Source organism: Equus quagga, chromosome 5, assembly GCF_021613505.1.
Source record: "Equus quagga isolate Etosha38 chromosome 5, UCLA_HA_Equagga_1.0, whole genome shotgun sequence".
In the NCBI taxonomy this organism is placed as follows: Eukaryota; Metazoa; Chordata; class Mammalia; order Perissodactyla; family Equidae; genus Equus; species Equus quagga.
Genome location: NC_060271.1, coordinates 100,158,320 through 100,180,975, shown reverse-complemented (window position 1 = coordinate 100,180,975; position 22,656 = coordinate 100,158,320). Strand labels below are relative to the sequence as shown.

Genomic DNA, 22,656 nt, shown 5'->3' with positions numbered 1-22,656 from the left:
CAGGTCCCGTCTGATGCTGTTGACCACTAGGCTACATTGCCTACAACCCTGCTCCACATCTCCAAATGCTCCCAGCCTAGCATTTGTTCGCCTGAGTGTGGAAGGGCAGCCTGTGCAGCCTGCAAGGCGTGTGGGAGAAGGATGGGCCCTGGTGACGTTGGGGCTGATCCTTGGTGTGAGTGTGCTTGTCCGTCATAAGTGGTTTGAAGAATTCGTAGGTGCCCTCACCGCCTGGAGGCCATGAGGGCAGGGCCTGGGAGTGGGAGGCCACTCAGCGACCCTGAGCAAGTTCTTCCTCTGCCCCTGCTCTGTAACAGGAGGCTCTGTTTGTCCTGCATGGCAGATGGGGGAGGGGACGGTGAGGGTCCAAGGAGAGGGAGGGAATGCAGAGACACCTGAGTACAGAACTCAGCACGGGAGACGTTGCTGTGAACTCCCTCTCCACTGAGCTCCCCCTACCTCCACCCCTCAGGGCTGTCTGCTCCCTTCCCCACACATTTTCTGCAGGTGCGATGAAGCTAAGGTGAACGTCAAGGACAGCCAGGAGGGAAGGAGGGAGATGACCAGTGGTTATTGAGCACCTGCTGTGTGCCGGGCTGGACCACGTGCTCAGTGCACAATGCTATGCAAAGGAGGTCGTGGGACCCCAATTCGCTAGCGAGGGGACGAGGCTCAAAGAGGTTAAGTAACTTGCCAGACCTCATCCGCTGGGATTCCAGCTTCAGATCTGAGTGGCCTGGAAACCCATGCCGTTTCCAATTTTCGGAGTATAGAAGGGCAGCTTGGGCAGCCTGTGGGGTGTTAGAGAAGGACAGGGCCCCGATGTGGTTGGGCTGATCCTTGGTGTGCTGACTCAGGGCACTCTTTGTCCCTCTGTGACAAGTCACCATTCTCACAGGGGGGCTCCTCTTCCTGAAGCTGGTCCCACTTCCCCCCAGAGGGGGCCTTTCTCCTCCCCTGTCTGCATTCTGCACACTCAGGCTGTGTATGTGTGTGTGTGTGTGTATGGTGGTGGTGCCAATGGTGGGCAGAGGCATTAACCGGCCATCACCCCTCCGGGAAAGCCCAAGTAATTTCAGTTACTTTTCTGTTCCTCTCACTCTGCTCCCCTCCCTTCATCCTCTTTTCCTCCTGAAGCCAGGATGCTGACTCCTCTCCCCGCCTCCCCGCCTGGCCTCCCAGATAGAGAGGAATGGAAATTGAATCATCATTTCTTTCCAAGCAAACGGCCCAAACATTTGAAAGCCTCAGTGTGAGCAGCAGTCCCAGCACACGTGGCAGCCACTCAGCCCCTCTCTCGGTTCCCTGTGGCCACATCCAGCCCAGAGGTGGCCCCGGCTGTGACAGATATGTAAAGCAGGGCTATAGCCCTGTGTGCCTGGTTGGGCTTTAAACAGTTTCTTTACACCTTTCCTCTTAATAGTAGCTAATATTTGTTGAATACTTGCTGGGTGCCAGGCGGAATGCTAATGCCTTTACATGTAATCCTGTGGAGTAGGAACCAACATTCTCATTTTACTGAAGAACTTGCCCAAAGTCACAGGGCTAACAGGTACTATGGCCAGCAAACCTGTGCTGAACTGGGTCTGTCAAGCCCCACAGCCCGAGGTCATGCTCATTGCACAGTCCCGGGCCCACTGTACACCCGCCCACAGTGGGTCCCTGTCAATGAGTTCTTGTCATTACACATTATGTCTTCAGGTCAGAGTTACATCTTCCTAGGTGAATCACCAGTTCCAGTATTTTTCTTGTACATTTGTGGTTAGAAAGTTAAACAATATATAAAGTCACCTTAGCCCAGGGTTTTTCAACCTCAGCACTGTTGACATTTTGAGACAGACACCCTTCGTTGTGGGGGCCTGTCCTGTACCTCGTAGGTTTTAGCGACTTCCCTGGCCTCCATCCTCTAGATGCCAGTAGCTCCTACTGCCCCCAAATGTGACAACCAAAAGTGTCTCCAGACATTGACAAATGTCCTGGGGACCAAAATTGCCCCCAGTTGAGAACTGTTGTCTTAGCCTAAGATGTAAGAAGCAGATCAGGGGGACCTGACATCGGGTCGTCTTCCCTAGGACGGCTCTGAAAAGTCTTCTCAGAGCCCCGGAGCCATTTCCTGCTGGTTAAACTCACCACCACTCCCCTGGGCTCTTGGGGTGTTGGGGAAGAGGGAAACCCTCCCTCATGTTCAGAGGGGGAATGGGGCTGAGGTGAAACAGCCGGGAGAACAGCCCAGCACTTCCTTTCACTCTGAGAGCCCACTGTGAGCCAGGCGCCCCGCCCTGCTCCGGGGCTTGGAGCTGGGAACAGATGAGGTCCCTCCTTGTGGAGCTTACATCCCAGCAGACAGTGAAGGAGCCAAGTGTAGATGTTCAGACAGTATTCAGTGTAGGGAGGAAGGGAAGGCAGGGAGGTGGGGGTGCTGCCTGGGACAGGGTGGGCTCGCAGGAGACAGTTCATCCCGGAGTCCAGGTGGCGTGGAGCCAGGGGCTGAGGTGCTGTTCGGGTGTAAGAAGGGGTTCCTTAGGGCCCAGGGAATGGGGAGAGATGGTAGGACCTGCTTCCGGGCCAGAGTCTGAGAGCCAGAGCTCATGCCCGTGTGGGCCTGGGGTGGACCAGGCTCCAGAGGCGCCTGAGGAGCCCCTGCTGAGAATAGAGCGCTCTGCCCCTGGGGCCAGATGGCCACAAGCACTGCCTGCTTGCAGGGTCCAGCCTCATCTCTCCACTTGAGAATTTGACATGATTTAAGGGGTGTGGTGTTCTCCACTGTGTAAAGTGGGTGGCGTTTGCTTACTTCTGGACAGCTCTTCTCCTTTGCTTCTGAGCTTCAGTGAAGCCTGGGCCTCCCTCGTGCTGGCAAAGCCCGAAACCGCTGCCCAGTTATTCATTCGGTGTGTCAAGGGGACATTAATTTTTTCCAGGGCCTTGCCCTATTGATCCAGCAGTGAATTCCCCCCGATGACTCCTGCCCCTTGCTCTGTGGCTGATGCCAGGGTTTCTGATTGACCTGGAACTGAAATTGCTAGCCTGAAAGGACGGTCAGGAATCGGGAGGCCCCCTCCCAAAGGGCAGGGGCCTGGGATGCCTGGGGTTTACTCCCCCTGGCTGCCACCAGAGGGCAGCCATGGACTCTGGTCGGAGCCTCCACCCAGGCAGTTCTGCGGCCGCCAGCCGCCAGGAGGGGGCGCCTTTCTGACGTGTTCTTGGGTGGGCAATGGCAGCTGGGCCCGGGGTCCTGGCTGTGGAGGAGGGTTGGTTCTCCTTTGCACCAAGCAGCTCCAGGAGTAAGGCAGTAAGGGGAGCGGGGAGCAGGGAGTGATGCAATGCCAGGGAAGCTGACTGTTCCGTCGGTGGCCCTGACCTCACTGAGACTGAGTCTCTGGGCATCTTCCAAGAACAAGAATGTGAGCCGACTCGGCTCCTCCCCCTGGAGTGGGCAAGGGGCCATTTCTCTTTGGGGTGGTTTTTTCCTTTCCTCCTGCCCAGGCCTGGCAGAGCCCATTGCTGGCTCAGGGCTGGGAGTGAGCTTGGGCCACGTGTTTTGAACCAGGTGGGCTGTATGTTTTGGGCATAAAAAAATATATATTCTTAATTACTAAAACAATATGTGCTCATTGTACCAAAACCAAACAATAGAGAAGGGAGCGTGTGTATCTCCTAAGGGAGTTTCCCAGGGCTTGGCAGCTTGTTCAGCCTTGTGAAAGCACTCTCCCTTTCTGCTCTGTGTGTGTGTGCACATGCCCTCCTACCTTGCCAGCTTGGTGCCGAGTCGGGTAGGCAGCAAAGGCAGCCAGGTTGCAGGCGGCAATGCTGGGGGGGCTCTGTTGAATGAGGAGGTGCCTTAGAAAACCCAGCCTGCTGTTTCGTATGACCTGTGGTGGGTGTGTTCACTCAGCAGTAATTTTGTCTTATCCTCAGCAGCTGCCCCGTATCTGCAGCGCTGGGGGAGGACAGGGGACAGGTTGCCTTAAGGGGGATTCAGGGGCCGGAATCACCCAGCAGCGAAGTCCAGGAGATCCTCCTGGTGGTCTGTGTCATGCTTTGGCACACAGGGAGACCTCTGAGGCCCATTGGGGCCCCTCCCAGCCTCTCTTAATGCACAGCCTTTATTTATTATTGGTACCTACTGCCCGTAGCACATGTTGTCCACCTCACTGGAAAGGAAAGATCCCCTTGCCTGGACATCCCCGGTGCCCCACAGGGGAAGTGTCACAGCCTTTTTCTGTGGCTGGGGGTGAAGAGGAAGAGCTTTAGTTTTTGAAACTGGTGACGTGGGTCTATGGCAGCAGCGGACAGCTTGATAACCATTTGAACTTCACCTGACCTTGACTCCTGATTCAACCCTCCAGCTGTTGGAATCTGCCAACTGGCTGTGCTCTTCTGGGTCTTTGACCGGAAACCTCTCATTCACATTTCGCAGTGCCAGCCCTGGAACGGGGACTTCTGGTCAGGGTTGTAGGCACCAGTGTCTGTTTAGGTTCCATTCAGCCATAAATTCCATGCAGTTTCTCATTCTCTGTTCAAGTCAAACCAAACCCCTCCCCCAGCAAAAAAAATGTCTTGAGCACTTACTGTGTACAGAACACTTTCTAAGCTCTGATTAAATCAAGAGTGTGGCCTAATTTAACAGACCTTCTGTGCAGAGCCATGAGTAAGATATTCATTCACTCATTCGGTCTCTTAGTTCGTTCCACCAGTGTCTATCAGATTCCTGTTGAGGACAAGGACTGCCGGCACTAGGCACTTTGTAAGGCCTTGGTCAGTTGAGTCCTGGGAGTCTTAGAGTTCAAATGGCCAGGAAAGAAACGTGTAGCCGTGCCAGGTCCCAAAACAGGTGTCTTTCTCTGGAGCCTTTTTAGTTAAAAGAGAGTAAAATTGGAACTCCTTGGTGCCTGCCGTAAGCCCACCTCCCCTTGGGTGATTGATGGCCTGGGCAGGCATGCCATCACAAAGTCTGCCAGGCTTTCATCTTCCCGTTGGAAATGGCGGTTTATTCATTCCACAGTGACTTCTTGAGTGCCTTCTATATGCCCAGCATTGTGCTGGTACCTGGGTGAACAAAGCTGGCCTCACCAACCTCATTAGAAGCTGCGAGAACTGAATGAGCCGAAGCACTTTGACAAATCTCCATGGCTGCCAGCTGCTGACTAGGGGACCTGAGGAGCGTGCCACCTCCCTGCACATCCCACCTGGAGGCCTCCTGAGGCGAGCTGCTTTCCTTGACCCATCCTGGCTCGCACACCTCCTCGTTCTTTCTGCGCCTGGCCAGCCAGGCTGTACTTGAGTTGGAGTCAATGGCCTCCTGGCTTCTCCACACGCAGCCTGACTCTGGGCCAGGGTTTGTCTGAGGCCCTGTTTGAATATTGTTAACAGTGGCAGCTTTGCTCAGGAAGGTCAGTATGAGAGACCAGAACAAAGAGATCTTTCAGCTGGCCTCTCACGGGGCTCGGAAAAGCCGTTAACTCTACCTGGCAGGGGCAGCCTTAGACCTGGGGCAGGATTGCTCAGGCTGGTGTGAGACACCCCGTCTGGTTTCCGTTTCCCAGGGGGGCAAGCTGAGGTAGAGGGGTGTTCCCAACATCTCAGAACAGGTCAGCTCCAGCTGGGACCCCGAATCTCTCCTTGTACAGCCCTGGACACTGGAACCTCTGTGTTGGTTTTTCTCTTTACGGGCATTCAATAAAAATTGAGATTTGCCCAAAAGATGCCTAAGGGTGATTATTTACTTTGCTAATGAATTCCTGGGAGCTTATTTAGTTACCAAAATCCCTTATAGATTTGAAAATAGTAAAAATACACAACTTTTTGGGCATAGGATCTTGTTAAAATGCAGTTCTGATTCCTTAATTGTGTGTGTGTATTGGCGCAAGCAGGGTCTCTGAGAGTCTGCGCTTCTCCCAAGTCCCCAGGCGATGCTGGGGCTGCTGGGGTGGGAGGCTCTTCCAGAGTTGATGGTGTAGAGACTTTGGGCAGAGAGAGGACAGTCTGTGTGCTGCAGTGGGAAGAAAGGCCACAGCCCCTCATGGCTGCAGCTTGGTTCCTGGTCCAGGCTGCCAGGGAGGAGGCTGGCAGGTAGCCCACAGAGTGGAAAGTCACCCATAGGTGCCGGGAGCCACCAGCTTCCTCTGGGCCATAGGGCCGTGGAGTAGCCCCGCCTCATCCTGTGGCCATTGGCCCAGCTGCTGCCGCAGAGCTCTGCTGCAGGTGAGTTCCCAGAGCCAGCCATTTCCTCTGCTGGGAGCCCGTGCTGTCTGTGTCTTTTTCCTCTCTCCTGGAAGTGGCTGGTGCCGGGCTCTCCCCTCAGCTGGCTGGCCTATGGCCTATGGCCTGCTACCCAACTCTGGGTTCTTTTCTAAGGCGGGGCCTTCAGTGGGACTGAAGGGCCTCTGCTGCAGACTCTTCCTACTCAGGCTTGTGGGGCTCCCAGCCTGTCCCCAGGTGTGGTTTGTCTACTAGGGAATCCTGTTATTGCTAGTACTTTTTTTTTTTTTGGAAGATTAGCCCTGAGCTACCATCTGCTACCAATCTTTCTCTTTTCTTTCTTTCTTTCTTTTTTTTTTATTTTGCTGAGGAAGATTGGCCCTGAGTTAACATCCGTGCCTATCTTCCTCTTGAATCCTGTTCTTATGTCCCCTGTGGGGGTAGAGAATGATGGAAGAAGAAAGATGGGCACAAGGCTGAAGGATCCCCTCACAGACTTTGTCCCTCCCCCCTACTCGTTAGCTCTTGACCTTCCATGTAAATAATGTGGCAAATTAAGGTAAATAATATGATCTTCAAGACCTGAATTAGAAGGGGAATGGAAAATAACTAATATTTAGTGAGCCTCTACTACACGCCTGGAGGTGCTTGGGGCTTCTTGTACATTTGTCTTCCTGACAGCACTATGAGCCAATGAGGAGTCCTCCTCCTACAGACGGGGAGACTAGGACTCAGAGACTGCCTTGCTTTCCAAGATGACAGATTTAGGATCTGTCTGCAAAGCTGGGGTTTCCGTGTCAGGTTGTCCCTGTGGAAGCTGGCTTCTTAGCATAGGAGAACTAGAAGACACAGGATCATCCAAACCAGTCATCTTGAGTGTCCGTTGGAACCTTCTGGAAATTTGAGAAATCCTGGATTGCTGGGCTCCACCCCAGAGTTTCTGATTCAACAGGTCTGGAGTGGGGGGCCTCAGGATTTGCATTTCTAGTAAGTTCCCAGGATGCTGATGCTGCTGGTCCAAGGACCACACTTTGAGAACCTTCTATCTAAACTATTGTTTCTCAGAGTGTGGGGTGAGTATCTCTAGTGATACACAGGGTGGTTTTCAGTGATATGCAGATAACTTTTTAAATGTACTTCTGTATTTAATATCTATTGGCGAAAAGAAAACCAGCACGCCGAATCCATAATCTCAGGTATTTTTGCTTAAGGTGAGATATCTACTGAAGTAAAAAGAGAGAAGATATAAAGAAAAGTATTACCTAAATAATAACACTGATGGTGTGCAGCTAGTAGCAAACATTGTAAATGTGGTGTGCAGATGACAGAAGTCTGGGAGACACTGATCCCAACTGAAGGCCTGATTTTACAGAGCAGGAGACCATGTGTGGCCCACAGAGGTGAGCCAGCCTCCCTGGCCATGTGCCCGTCAGTAGCAGTGCCCAGACTTGAACCGTCTCTAAGGGTGCTTTGGTGCCCTGTCTTGCTTGCCCCTCCCAGCTCTTCAGAAGCTCTGGGTAGACTAGGGAAGGTCGTTCTGGCTCTGACTCTGTCCCGGGAGTGTTAGTCTCCATTCTCAGCCCTACAAACAAGGGTCTGTGTTTATAATATTGGTAGTTTGCATGTCTGGGGCTTGCTTGTCTGAAACCAAAGGTTCCCAGAAGGCAGGGACTTGATCTACAAACCTGTCCTTTTACAGCTCCAGGTCCCAATGCCCTCAGGAGTCTGTTTTGTGCATGAATGTTGCAGGGTGGGCTCATGTGGCTTTCCTGTGGCCAGCTTTGGCTTTTCACTCTCTCTGATCTTTCATTTCTAAATTTACTGGCCCGGCAGCCTCTGCTTTCCCTTGTGTACTATAATCCGGGGAACCCCCAGAGCAAATAAGAAAGGCAGTCCTCTGACATTTGCCCAGCAGAAGCCGTGTGCCAGGAGCTGTGCTGGGGCTGAGCTTCAGGAACAAGTCAGGAGCCCTGCCCTCAGGGGGACACACAGAACCTGAGGGGTCAGCCTGTAAACAGGAAATGACCACACAGTGTCGTGCTTGCTTCAGAAGAGGAATTAATAGGGTATAAGAGCTACACGGTTAGTAGGGGTGGGCATGGGGAGGGGTCTGGGAAGGCTGCAAGGAGGAAGTGATGTTGGAAGGAGTTTTGAAGGATGAATAGGGGAAAGGCTGTTTAAGGCATGGGAGAAGCCTGTGCCAAGCTTTGACATAGGGAACTGTGGTGAGTTGTTCAGAAAGGACTTGAGTGGTGGGAGCTGAGATGGGAGGGAGGCAAGGGGCAGATTCGATAGCCCCAGGACACCCTACTGAGGGCCTAGACTGGATTCTGTAAGCCCTGGGGCCACCGACGATAAAGGGGCCACCCTGGGGAGGAACAAGATGACTTTTGCATGTCGGGTAGACTCCTCAAGGGGCAGCGGGAGCAGTTTTTCAGTCTGCAGGCCACAAGCCGTCAGTGGGTTACAAGGTCTGCTTAGAGGGCTGAGGGCTACAACCAGCATTTTAAAAAAGAGGAATAAGGGGAGACATCAAATAGAAAATATCAGAGTGGACTGCACGTAGTGAGATCAGTAATGCGTCAAGAAACTTCAGCTTTATATAAGGAGGGTGGATGTGTATACTGGGTTGCAGTGTCCAATGTATTTCTTACTATGGGTCACACTTTAAAAAGCTTGAAAACTACTTCAAGGTGCAGAGGGCTGACTGGAGGGGGGTGAGACTGTTATGTGGTCATCCAGGCCCAGTGATGCAGGCCCATCTAGGGCTCTGGTGGAAGGGACCAAGAGGTGAGGCTGGATTCTAGTCTTGACTAGATGTGGTAGATGCAGATGGAGAATTTGAGGCCGACTCAGGTCAGAAAGTCTGACCCCAGCCCAGGTCTGTTAAACCAAGATAACATCTTGTTTGAAATACTCAATCTTACTTCCCTTCTGGTGGCGACTGGAAGCCTGAGTTTCCGGGAGACGTTGCGGGGGAAGGATTCTTCTGTTCTTTGATCGGTGATGTCCTGGCCCTCTGAGGTCCTGGTGTTACAGCTCTGACCTTTCATTTCATTCCAATTATGGAATGTTTTCAAGTAAAAGTCAGACAGGCTTCTCCTAGTGTCTGCAGGTTAGATGAGGATGTCTTCGTGGGAACCAGGCTGGTAAAGACCCTGGTTCTGCTGTGTTCCCAATAGGAACATCGTGAAAGGCATGAGAGAGCTCCGGGAGGTCCTACGGACGGTGGAGACCAAAGCAACTCAGAACTTCAAAGTGGTAACACATGGGAGGCCCTAGGGCTGGGTGCTGGCTGTGGTTGGTTTATTCAGGGGTCGATTTCAGTGGGAGACAACGGAGGTCCCAGCAGGCAGCCCCTGCATCAGGGATGGCAATGTACCGCATGCAAGCTTCTACTCTGCCCATCCATGCTTGTGGCAGACATTGTTAATCAGTCTCAGCATCTTTCCCACTAAGCCTAGGAAGCATCCTCAGCGTCTTTCTCATCACAGCCCTGCAGACAGCCCCTAGCGTTAGATCATGTTGAATACTACAGCCATCCTTTCCTAGCAAAGTGGTGTGCTCCTTCTTAGGGATTCGTTTATGATCTTAGTAAATACCCTTGACTCTGCTTTCCTGCCCTGATTCAGGCCTGCCTTCTTAGGCTTTCATTCACCCCCAATCAGAGCCACAGCTGCTTCTCAGTCTAGAATATTCGGTCAAATATCAGAAAGATACCTGGTAGAGAGCTGCCTGTGCCTGTGGCTTGGTGCTCTGCAAGGGCCTCTGAATCCTCAGAGCTGTGCTGGGCTCCATGGGGTCAGAAGAAGGAGGAAAGGCACCTCTTGTCTGGGAGAGAGGAGAGGATAAAGGATTAAGTAGGAGCCATCAAAGGCCAACAGAAGGGGTTGGGTAGCCTCAGTGCTGGAGACATGGAGAAGCGAGGGGGCTCCTTGGGAGTGGGGTGGTGGGCCCCCTGGAGGGGCAGCACATTGCCAGGCAGGCAGACTAGGCTGGGTGGTGAGTGCAAGGCACTCTAGGCCATATCAGGGGAGAGCCGACGTGTGCCTGGGTCTGAGTTCCTCCCTCTCTGCCAGATGGCCGCCAAGCACCTGGCAGGGGTCCTGCTGCACTCCCTGAGCGAGGAGTGCTACTGGAGCCCCCTGTCCCACCCACTGCCTGAGTTCATGAGCAAGGAGGAGAATTCCTTCATCACGCAGGCCCTGCGGAAACCTCACCTCTACGAAGGAGACAAGTAAGTTCTGCCGGATCACGCCAGTCTCACGCCACACCCAGGGTTCCATCCTGCTGGGTCCCCTCTCTCTGCCCCGCGCTCTCCTCCAGCCACCACAGGTCACTGCTGGGCAGGCTCTTCGGTATCAACAGGAGCCAAATAGACTAGAGAAGGCAGGTCTCGGGGAGAGGGTTGCGGGGAGGATCCTGTAAGGGTTCCAAAGGCCACACAAATTATTTGGGGAGTACCTGCCTTCCTAATAGTCTTAATACACCTTCTCTCTTGTTAGTGCCAATAATTGAAGGTGGGGTCTGGGACGGGCCCAGCAGAGCTTCTTTCTCTCTCTTCCCTGCTCCTGGTCCCGCTGCTTCACTCAGCACTGGGTGCTGGAAGAGCCATTTCCTTCCCTGGAGCATCTGCAGTATTTCCGGCTTCCCACCCACCGCAGCCTTTCAGGCCCAAAACTCTGAGACACGATAATGAGCTGCAGGTGGTATCCAGTGCCTGTGAATTATGCAGGAGAGGGTCACCTTACCAGGGCTGGTGTGACTCCAGGGCAGAAGGGCCAGTGTGTCCGGTGCTGTGCTACTTCTTGAGGGCCCTGTACTTGTGTCTTTCAGCCTCTACTGCCCAAAGGACAACATTGAGGAAGCCCTCCTGCTGCTGCTCATCAGTGAGTCAATGGTAAGCTCCAGGGCCTTCCTCCACCCTGTGGGGTAGGGCTGGGGCTCAGGCACAGGCCACTAGGTCCTCGTTGAGCTCAGCCTCCCAGGGATGTCCCTGAAGTCGGGTTCTCGGATTTGCTTCCCCGCAGAGGGGTGAGGCTCACTCATTAGGTTTGGGTCTGGTGCACAAGGCTGCATTTGGGGGTCTGGAGCCTGCTCCCAAAGGAATAGGGACTGAGCTAAGGAGTCCCCACCTACCTCTTCTGGGATTGCAAAAGGTGATATCAGCAAGCCAGTAGTATGCATTGAGCAGCGCTGTGCCAGGTTCTGTGACTGATGTAAGGGAGTGGAGGGAGCGTGTGCTTTCAAGGCAGAAGGCCTGGATTCAGGTTCCGGCTCTACCACTCATTGGCTGAGGGCCCTGGGCAAATTGCCTAATCCCTTTGAGCCTCAGTTTCCTCACCTGTCAGATGAGAGTAACTCACAGAGGTAAGTGCCTGCAGAAGGAATTCACTCATTCACACAACTGTTTTGTGCCAGGCCATGTTCTGGATGCCAGAGACGCAGCAGCAGACAAAACAGAGATGAGTCCCTGCCCTTGTGGACCATACATTCTAGTGAGGGAGGTGGGCAATAAATTAACTAACTATGAAAATATCCTGGTGTCAGAGTTTGAGTGCCATGGAAAATAAAGCAGAGTGGGTAAGGTGTGCTGGAAAAAGCACGCATGGAATGCTCTTTAGATTTTTTCACAAGACCCATTTCCTCTGCCCTGAGATGAGGCGCACACACACACGTTCATGTACATACACACACGTGGGCTTTGGAGGATCAGTGAAGGAGGTGTGGTTGGGTGGTCCAGGAGGAGGTGAGATGCATGATGGCTTCATCTGGTCTGAGGGCGATGGAGGAGGGGTAGGCAGGACAAGCAGAAACTAGGTGCGGGGGAGCTGTCCACATGGGGTGGTGTGGGGTGTCCTCTAACGGAAGGGCCCTTCAGAGCTTGTGAGCTGTGAACCCCCAGGTTGGAAATTAGGTTTTTTAAAACAAGGCATCTGGGAGCAGTGTGTGGAAGTGAAGGTTAAGAAACCAAGACCCCATGAGTTGGGTCCGTGAATAACTGGAAATGAGTATTCCTTTGGACACTTAGGACCATGTGATGCCAGGGCTTGTTTAGAGAACTTTGGTCAGTGGGTTGCCTCTGGCTCAACAGGTCCCCTGCCAGGGAGACAGGAGGAGGGACGCCGGGCTGGGGGCGGGAGATTGTGTCCTTCCTCAGCCAGGCCTGGTCCATTCGGATTGAAGAGCTCCCGTGAAGGGGCGTGGACAGTTGGATCCCGAGTGCAAACCGGCCAGGGTGTGGTCCTGAAAGGTGTGCAAGTGTGTGCTTGTGAAGGGGAGGTGTTTGCTTTGGGGAGGGGACATTTAGCTGGTTAGCCCAGTGTGGACAAGTGCCAGATCTGACTCATAGGAAGCAATGTGCTTTTTCACAGTGTGCTTTTCACAGAAAAAGGGCCCTCATTCTGACCACAGACTGAACCTCAGTTTCTAATTACGGCACCTCAGCGTAGACCATACCCCCTCCCTGGCCCTGCACACACCTCACTTGGTCATCTTGCCACCTACAACCTCTGGTGAGACTGTGCTAAAGTCACCTGTCTCAGGAAACACAGGTCATTATTGTCACCTTCCTGTGCTTAGGGTTACAGTGAGGTCCACAGGTGAGAGGTAAAAGGGTGAAAACAGGAACGTTTCTTAGATCGTTTCTCTGCCAGGTTCCAAGCTGATTATCTCATATAAGTGGCATTATGTTGAGCCATGTGAAAAATAACAGTTCCATATGGTTCAGTCTAATACTATGTTCCCATCTCACAGATGAGAAAAGTAAGGTCCAGGACAGGTACATGTCTTGGTCAAGGTCACACACTAATAATCCTTGCAGCCATGATTTGAATCACGTCCATCTCCCCAGGTAGCTTGCAATACACAGGCCATGGAGCCTGAGCGCCTGGGTCGCAGTCCTGATTCTACTCTTACCATCTGCTTTGATTCTCGGTTTTCTCATCTGTAAAAGGGGGAAGGGGCTAATTTTGAGGATCAGATGAGACTGGGCTCGGGATGGGCTTTGTAAACAGGGCCATGCCTGTCAGTATGAGAATGGTCATCATTTTTCTCCTTGGCAGGGATAGAGGCGGGGCTCGTCTCCCCAAGCCATTTTCTCTAGCCTCTGCTTGACCTGGGTGCCCAGGACCAGAGTTCAGATACCTTTCCATTAAGATTGTTCTCCCCTCAGCCCCTTGCCCCAACCCTCAAGCTGCCCTATATCTCAAGGTGGAGAATGGCCTTTTCCTAAACGGTGGTCCACACTTGGAGCCAAGGTGAATTTTCTGAATATGTGGTTTCCTTTCAAGCAGCTCTTTCCCTTTTGTGTGGCTGTCTGACCTGCCCAGGAGACTAGGGGGGTCCAGGCCAGCTGGCCAGGCAGTGTCCTGGGAATTCCCTGTAGCATGCAGAGCAGAGGAAGTGCTCAGACGCCGGGACACTGTCCCTGGGAGGAGGCACTCTTCCAGGACTGGCTGGCTTGTTTCCTCTTGCTCACACCCAGCCTGTCACACATTTAGAAACTTCAGGAATTTGGAGGAGAGCGTTGGCGTTGGACTTAGCTTTCCACCTGGGTCTAGCCGCTGTGGCTCAGAGCAGTTTCTCAGTGACCAGACCACCTCTGACTTCTCGCTTGCCCTTGTTTCACACCCTCCTTCTCTGCGGGTCACATTCTTCATCAGGTGTGGGCGCCACTGTGCCAGCTTCCCAGGCTCCTGCTCTGACCCCGCCAGCTGAACCTTGAGGCTCAGCCTGGCCTCTGTTATCTGCGGGGTTTTCCTCATCTCCCTTTGATGTTGGCTGGGTTTGGCTGCAGATGATAAGGAGAAACCTCTAGAATAGCAGCTGGCGGCCATGGCTGTTGCTTGGGTTCCCCTAAGACCTGCAGAATTCATTATGCTTCAGGAAAAGCTATTCCAGCACAGCCGGCCCAGGAGCATAATCATCACAGCTCTCCACTTCCAGGATCGCCAGAGCAGCTGCTCCAGGAATGGTGTTTACAGGTTTCCTAGGCACGTCAGCCCCTATTTTGTGGTTTGGAACTCAGCAGAGTAGCCCGCATGGGGTCTGGGTGTGGGGATGTATGTTGGATATGGTTTTTGTTACCGGCTGACTGAGTGATGAGAATGAATGGGGGAGTCTTTGTCTTTCTAGAGGGAAATAGAAACCTTACACATGCTTTCACAGAAATGCAAGGGATATGAACTATAACTGGTTGAAGATTTGTGTTTTGGATCCAGTTTTGAGTTTTGGAGCCAAAAGGGCGTTTTAAAATCCATCCAGCTACCCACCCACCCATCTAACCATCTGTCCATCCATCCAGTGTTGTTTGAGCAGCTCCGATAGCACTGGAGATAGTGGTGAGTGATTCAATCTTAGCCCCTGTCCCAGGGGGACTCCTGCCTAGTGGAGTAGGTATCCAGGGACTCTAGGAAATCCTGGTCCCCAAATCAGAAGGAATTACCTCGATCTGCTGAACCCCAAATGCATATTCTAGTTTTTGGAAGAACCATGTATCAAAACCAGGCTGATTTTCTCAAACACTTGGGGAACCAGAAGCTACGGGAATGTTGGCCATTTCTAAAATACCAATCTGGGACATGAAAATATGTGCTACAGCAAACCAAATCCTTGGGTCCCTGTTTCACTCAGCTGGGGGAGAAGTTGCTGCTGGTGTCAGGCTCATGGGAACTGGAAGGCACTGAGGCCTGGGGTGAGCTAGGGTCAGGTGGGTTGGGGAGCCTCTGGGTACTGGGTCCCTGCAGGTTAATAAACTGACTTTGTGCCATGCCCAATGGCAGGCACCCGGCAGTTTGAATCTTGAATTGGCCATTCACGTCCTGTGCGGCCTGAGCGAGTTTCTCACCTCCCTGATCCTCAGTTTTCTCACCTGTAAAATGGGGCTAATAAGGCCTCTCTTGCAGGGTTTGGGCAGATTAAGTGAGAAAACGAACATGAAGGTGCCTGGTACATTGTGGATGTTCAGCACGTGTTCATTTCATCCTGGTAAATACTTGGTTCTGACTCGGTCATTTTAGAAAACATTTAGGTTTGGATCTGGTTGGGAGAAAAATTGGTTTGAGGATACCAGTCGGTTAAAAAAAAAAAGTGCTTCCTGGGCTAGATTCTATTTGGGTCTTGGCAGATGAGCACAGCTAGTTCCAGCGTTTGGCACCTGGGTAGTTCTAACACAAGGCCTTGCTCTGCTGTGCTGCGATGGTAAAGGGTCTGAGAACGCTGCCGGCTGAGGACGCTCGGTTCAGCGGAGGTGGGACAGCCTCTCCCCCGGCTGGCAGGAGGAGCTGTGATATTTGCCGCAGGAGCCCGACGCGGCAGGAGAGCGGGGGCTGGCGTGGGCCCGGCCCAGGTCGCTGGCTGGCTGGCTGGGACATGTCACGGAGCCTGTTATTTCTTGGCTCTGTGGACTGGCAGCCCGAGAGCGGTGGTAATTATGTCTGCTGGTGGAGGACGACAGCACGAGCGGAACATGACAGCATCCTCCAGGGAGGGGAAGCGCCAGGCGCGGATGCTGCCAGGAGACTCCTTTGCAGGGTGGTTGTTGTGGAAGGTCTGCGGCAGGCCTTGAGGCTGGGTCCCTGGTGGGTGGAGATGGTCTGTCTGAGGGCAGAGCTGAGCGGGGCCCTGGACTCATTGCCCAGGAAGCTGATTCTCTGCAGAAGAACAGCACCTGGGCCTGATGGGGAAGCCCAGCCTGTGTTTTTCTTTGGTTCTTCCACAAGCAGAGCCATCCCAGGGCCTCTGATGGCACGGACAAGGCTACAGGACACTTCCTTGGAGGCACCTGGAGGCAAGGGAAGAGGCAAGGAGTGAAGGCAGAATGTCTAAGTTCTGCTCTGGGTCCCAACCCCCCATTTGTATGCCTTAGGGAGCCTACCTGGCCTCCATAGGCCTCGCTCAGTCTTCTCATCTGTAAAATAGGACAACAGTGTGTGAGAAGGTCATTGTGAGAACTATGAAATGCCACTGACCAAGTGCCCCTCAAGTTAGTTTCGTTTCCATCTCTTACCCTGTGTGTGTCCAGGATTAGAGAGGAGAAACAGGGCTGGGTGGGAGTGAAGTTGAGTGCCGGCCGAGGCCCTGCAGTCAGCAGAGGGTCGGAACTGGGGCTGATGGAGGAGGCCCACGAGGCAGCAGGAGTGCAGCCGCCCGGGACTGGCCGTCGGAGGCTCAGCCTTAACTCCCAGGGACCTAGCACAAGTTAGTTCACCTTCAGGGGGCCCAGTTTCCCCATCTGCAAAGGGGGTGTCAGTGGTTTCATCCTGCCCCTCCCTGGGGTCACTGTGAGGCCAGATGAGATGATGGCAGTGAGAATTCAGCTCCTGAAATGCATGGCACACACCTAAGGGACGTCTATTTGAGCAAGAGTCGGCCTGCCTTTGGTCTCGAACGGGCTGGCCCGCCTGGGGAAATGGAGATTCCCTTGCGGCCCTTTTCCTAAGGCCCTATGTTTGCTTCAGGGATGCTTGTCCAAAGACCCCTACTGCGTCCTGCAGGCAGTCATGAGCTGTTGGATGAGGGGGATGGAGAGGAGCATGTTTCTTTGGCTTTTCCCCTTCTGACCTGCGAGAGGCCTGGGGTGAACGTCCTTTGGTCTAGGGGAGGCTGCCACTGGGAGGACAGCCAGAGGGGCCAAGGCTGGGAGCCCGGACAACTGCTGAGCTGGGCCTGGGACTAAATGTGTGGATTAGACAAGAGCCCTGCGCCCCAGAGGTGGGAGGCCTGGGGGTGGGCCTGGAGGTTATGGCGGGGAGAAATCAGGGGAGAGTATCCTGCCATGATTCCAAGACTAGTAAGGAATATGGTGGTGAGAAGGATATTTAGTGTCTGTACGTTGTTTTAAGGGTCATAGGTGCCTGCATATCTGTCACTGCACTTGATCTGGAGGACTTCCTAGTGAGACCGTTTAAATGGTGGAAGAGAAAGAGTGTGGCTGGGACTAGTTCAGGGCAGGCAGCTGATGGAGCTGGGAGCACTGTGTGGCCTAAGGGAGGTGAGCCCAGGGAGGGCGAGCAGGACAGCTGGCGCGCCCTGAGGAGGGACTTGAAGCCTCAGGGTGTCTGAGGCCCTGTCCTCTGAGGCTTGCTCTGGCCCCTGAGCTGCACATGAATTCCTACCCTGTCATCAACCCCCAAGACTTCCTTCTTTCTGCCTCATTTCCCCCTCCACCCCACCCTGTTACCATGGTTGCGTACTTAGGTGTTGCCCAGCCAGCCCCGGAGCATGTCACCGCAGCCCTGCCCCAAAGCCATAGCAACCGCTGGGCAAACTTCTGCTTTTGGCTCTCCTTTGGGGAACCACGCTTCCCTCTCGGCACAGGTGTCAAGTCCTGAGGACCCCTGAGAAGATGCTCCCTGCTGTCTGCTGACTGGGGAAGCTCGGTCCCCAGGCCCCGAGATGCTGCTGTCATCCTCTCCTCCATTCCTGTTCTTTGACCTCCTGCACGCCCAGTGCTGGAAATCCACCCCTCCCTCACACCGGGCACAAGTTCAGAGATACTGTTCTCTTAAAGGTCAAAGTCTAGGACGACAGGAGGCAGTTTCCACACCAGGCCCGGAAATCTCTCTCGTGTGTTACTTGTTCTACAGACGAGGACCGGGGAGAGCGCTGTGTGTGAGCCTGTGCTAGGGCTGGGAGTCTAGAGTCGAGCGAGACACGTCACTGTCCAAGAACTGGTGAACCCGTTGGGCTTCGGGGGGCCAGAGTGTGTCCCCGGTGTTGGGAGAGGACGATGGGAACCCTCCCTCGCCTGGCGAGATAAGTCAGAGACAGCACTGAAGGGACAGATTCCTGGCTTCACAGAGGAGCCAGAAGGCATCCAAGTTGACAGGGAATGAAGACAGGCCAGGGTGGGGACAGGGAGCTGCAGGGCGTCCAGTGTGGCCAGGGGAGGACTTGGGAGTTGGTGAGGAGGAGAAGCTAGCCACGAGGGCAGGGCCTCATGGTCAAGAGGCTGGTTTTGCAGCCACAGAAAGGAGTTTAGACATTATCCTGGGCAGTCTGGGAGGGGGTTGGGAGTTGGGGTCTGGCAGGGGCTACACATCGAGGACAGGCCAACCCCTGCTGAGGCCTGTGGTGACAGCTTGCTGCTCACCAGCCCCTGAATGAGACTGGTCTGCATGGGCGGGTCTCCAGATCCTGCATGTGCCCAGCCAAGCTTCTGCCCACACCCCACAGGAAAGCCACCCCTGCAGGCTGCCTACCCCGGTTTCCATCAGGACCTTCTCCTACCAGAATTCTGGGTCAGATTTCGCTCAGTCTACGCCTTGTGTACTGCTGCCGTAGGTGTCAGTAACCTCCCTGGCCCATGCCCCCATTGCTGCCAGTGGAGGCACCTCTCCAGGCCCTACCCTGGGCATGGGGAGCTGGGGAGTTGCTGGAGGTGGAGGAGTGGGGAGGTACATGGCCAGGCACAGAGCCAGTTTTGTGTCCCCATTCAGCTCAGTGAAATAGCTCCTGCCATGCCTCTCCTTAGAATCTCTTCTCTCTTCCTGTTGGTGCCTGTGTGGGTGGATTTCACCAGGAAGGAGGGGGATTTCTCTGGCACTTTCCTTCTCCACTCCTCTTCCTTAACCCTTTGGAGTTCCTAGCCGACTCTTGTTTACCATTCTGGCACCAGTGCTCAGCATTTCTGGGGATCTCCTGGCATCCCCAGGCCCCTCTCCTGGGGCTGGTCCATGTCCGTGGGGGTGGTGGGCAGCCCTGGCCTATTGTGGCTGGAGAGGCAGCTGTCAGGACATGCCTGGCCACTGCCGCCTTACTGCCTGAAATGCCCCCATGGGTGAGTCACTTCCTTGGGTCTTAGGCATTCTGGCTTCCAGAAGCTTCTGTGGAAATGCGCTTCAGGCTCGCACGCAGGACACATCCAGAGCTTACAGTGAAGGCCACTGGGCTCCTGCCTCTGCAGCTACTTGCCCTTGGAAACCTCTTCTCCTGACCTGGAGGAGGGGTAGTAGTCCTGTCCAGAGGGGTGATGAGAAAACCATCTGTAGACGGAAAGGATTGTCTGGATCTGACCAGTGAGATGTGGGATTACAGGGCCAGCACTCCATTTTACTCTCGGGAAGGCCGAGTTCTTGGCTCTGAGGTCCTGTGTGGGGAAGTAGAAGAAGGCGAGTCCCAACACATGGAGAGGTTCAGACCCCACTACACAGGGAGGAGGATGCTGGGAAGAGACCCCTTTGGCAAAGGGGAGATGAGATGGGAGAGGAGAGGATGCTGGAGCAACCAGCAGGAGCATCTGGCCAGAACCCAGCTTTGCTTCATCTCAGGCACAGCCCTGAGAGAGTGTGTGGGTGAGGGGGAGATGGGGGTCCCAGTGCATCCCCAACCCCGTCCCTGCCCTGTTACTGCTCAGCTCAGAGCCCCCTGTGTCCTGACTCCTGGTCAGCTACTCCCAAGCCTGAGCTCTGTCCCCAGGGTATGAGTGTACAGGGGTGGGGGCGGGGACTAGGACTGCATGGTACAGGCCACGGAACGAGAGGGTCCCAAATCCCTGAGGGTGAGATTCCAGGCTTGGTGGTACAGAGCTCCCCGCTTCAGATTGCACAGAATCGCCTCTCCTGAAGCACGGTTTCCCTCGCCCCTCCCCTTCCTGAGCAGCCACCTGGCAACTCTGAGCTACTGAACTCCCGGATGCTGGACGCCGAGCACAGAGGCCTCCAGTGTTGGGAGATTCCTTGGGGAGGACAGAGAGGAGAGTTCTGTGACTGGAGTGAGTCAAGGATAGGGTCTGGGCTGGACACAGGGGTGATGGGAAGGAGATATGGGGGGTCCTCATCAGAGGGACTTGGGGGACCCGCAGAGGAAAAGAAGAGGGCACCGAGGGGCCACAGCCTGAGCTCCCCTCCCATGAGTCAAGCCCCTGATCTCTTCTGTGAGTGGACAGTCACAAACACACAAGGAGCGGTTCCACAAAACAGCTGGCCAGTATTCCTCAAAAACACCGCTGTCCTGACAGAGGCTGAGGGCCTCTGCTGGATGAAAGGAGACTAAAGAGACATGGCACCTAGATGCAAGGCATGATCCTGGATTGGATCCCGGGATGAGAAAAAGTAAACTACTAGAAAGGCCATCAGTGGGACAGGTGGCAGAATCTGAATATGAACTGGTGTTAGGTGACAGTAATAGTGTTACAGTCACTGAATTTGGCATTTCTGTTGTGGTTATGAAAAGAATGTCCTCTGGTATTTAGGGGTGAAGGGTCATGTTGCCCTGACATTATTATTATTATTATATATTGTAGAGAGACAAAGCAGATGTGATAAATGTTAACAATTGGGTGTACTGCTGTGGTCCTATTGCAACGTTCCTGCGGGTTTGAAATTTTGCAGAATAAAATATTGACCACCTGGAGCTTGAGTCCTTACCACTGCTCGCTTACTGCAAGCTGAGCTAAGGGTGGAGGGTTTTCTTTCTTGAGAAGGCGTTTGTAGGGATGGGAAAGGCTCTGGCTGTCTCTGGGAGTGTGGATCAGCAGCGGAAGGGTGACACTTGCTGGGCCTGCAAGGCAGGGGCACTGTGGGCACAGACACCTGCTTATTTCTGTCCTCACTCTTTCCCAAACCACGTCCCCCACAGGCTACTCGGGATGTGGTGCTGAGCCGGGCGCCGGAGCAGGCAGAGGACCGGGCAGTGAGCCTGCAGAACGCAGCGGCCATCTACGACCTCCTGAGCATCACGCTGGGCAGGAGGGGGCAGTACGTCATGCTCTCTGAGGTACGGCCGGCCCACCCACCCAGGAGTCTGGTGGCGCACAGAGGAAATCAGATGGAGCCACCAGTTGTCCTTACTGTCCCATCCCTGCCTCTACCTGGGGGTTGAGCCCATTTCCTGGGAGGCTGGCCTTGGGACTGCTCCACCTCCAGTGCTGCCCTTCACTGGCAGGGCGTTTTCTGGTTTTACTAATATTTTTATGTGTTTTTCTTTTGAAAGAACACATGGCATTGTATAGAGAAGCACAAGAGGAAAATTACCCACCCTCAGTTTCTCCCAGGGATAACACTGGCGTTTTGTGACTGCCTCTTCTGGCAGGGTTCTGAGCTGGGTGTATGTTGGGAGCTGGGACCCCTCCCGCCCGGCCGACAGACACCCCCATTTCTATTGGGCCAACCCTGCTGGGGCAACGCCTTGTGGGCTGTGCCTGGGGGTGTGCCTCTCTGACTGGGGGGACCACGGGTCCTGAGCTGCCCCTCTCTCCTGCCCCCTGCCACAGTGCACGTGGGCACACACATTTGGGGCCCTTGTGATGGGATTTGGGCCTCTTGGCAGTACATGCTCTTTCCATGTGTTTAGGAGGGCTCCTGAGGGGAGGGACAGTGACATCTGCCGAGCCCCTGCTCGCTCCAGGCACCATGCACGGTGCTATCTCAAAGGAGACCTTCCTTAACGTGGGAGGGATAAGCAGTGATCTCTCACGTTTACCAATGAGAAAGGTGAGGCCCAGAGAGGAGGTTTTTGCCCGAGATGGCACAGGAAGTGCTGCTGAGCCAGCGCGTGAACCCACGCCACTGAGCTCTGAAGGTGCGTGCCATCTGGTCCCTCCCCTCTGTTCCCAACCCTGCCTGACCATGGCCACAGAGTGACTCCTGGCCACACATGCGGGGTTGCCCAGGACTGGACAGGCTGTGGGGCAGGCGATGTCCTCAGTGGTGGTGGAGAACAAGAGAATGAAGAAAAGCCTCTAGGTTTGGGCGGCATCCTCTCCGTGGGCCCTCCCGTCAGCCTCATCTGCCACTTACAGGCCCTGTGACTTTGGCAAGTCATTCAGCCTCAGCCTCTTCATCTGAGAAATGGGGCTGATGAGAGAATACACCTCAAGGGGTCATTGAGAGGAGTAAATGAGTTAATACATGTAAAAAGGTGAGAACAGGGCCTTGCACAATAAGGATGAATGTCACTGCTATTCTTTTTATTGGATGTCCACACTTTGAAAGCACGTTCGAAAATCTCATTTCATTCGCTTTTCACCATCACCCGTGAGATCACTCACATGTTATGGAGGTGGGAATCCAGGGCCAGAGAGGGTGGGAGACTTGCACAGGGTCACACAGCATGCCATTGGCAGGGACGTGTTAGCCCTGGAGTTTTCCGACGGGAACCAAGTAGTCCGGGCCTCCTACAGCCTCCTGTGCAAAGTGACTTGGGCAGTGGTTACCCTGGAAGGGGCTGGGCTGGGCTGGGGGTGGGAAGACCAGGGTGGGACCCCTGGCGGGGAAGTGCTGACCACCTCCCTCTCCTCAGTGCCTGGAGCGAGCCATGAAGTTTGCGTTCGGAGAATTCCACCTTTGGTACCAAGTGGCCCTCTCCATGGTGGCGTGTGGGAAGGTAAGGCCCTGGGTGTGCTGGGGGTTGCACACCCACCCTCAGGGGGCTCTGCTCTCCTCTAATCCCTCTGGAGGTGAGGGGAGGGCGGGGGGATTGGTTCAGAAATGTTGCCCAGCAGCTGATTTTCACCTC

General features: G+C 54.2%; 1 protein-coding gene across 4 annotated transcripts in view; it reads left to right on the top strand.

Annotated features, from left to right (window-relative positions):
- TTC7A (tetratricopeptide repeat domain 7A) overlaps positions 1 to 22,656 on the top strand; it is a 121,295-nt gene that overhangs the window by 36,877 nt on the left and 61,762 nt on the right. For all 4 annotated transcript variants that reach the window (XM_046661738.1, XM_046661741.1, XM_046661742.1 and 1 more), the window contains 5 exons: positions 9,381 to 9,459; positions 10,278 to 10,435; positions 11,035 to 11,098; positions 20,779 to 20,916; positions 22,441 to 22,524. In XM_046661738.1, the coding sequence (XP_046517694.1) occupies positions 9,381 to 9,459; positions 10,278 to 10,435; positions 11,035 to 11,098; positions 20,779 to 20,916; positions 22,441 to 22,524 (523 nt within the window). The remainder of the gene's footprint in view (positions 1 to 9,380; positions 9,460 to 10,277; positions 10,436 to 11,034; positions 11,099 to 20,778; positions 20,917 to 22,440; positions 22,525 to 22,656) is intronic.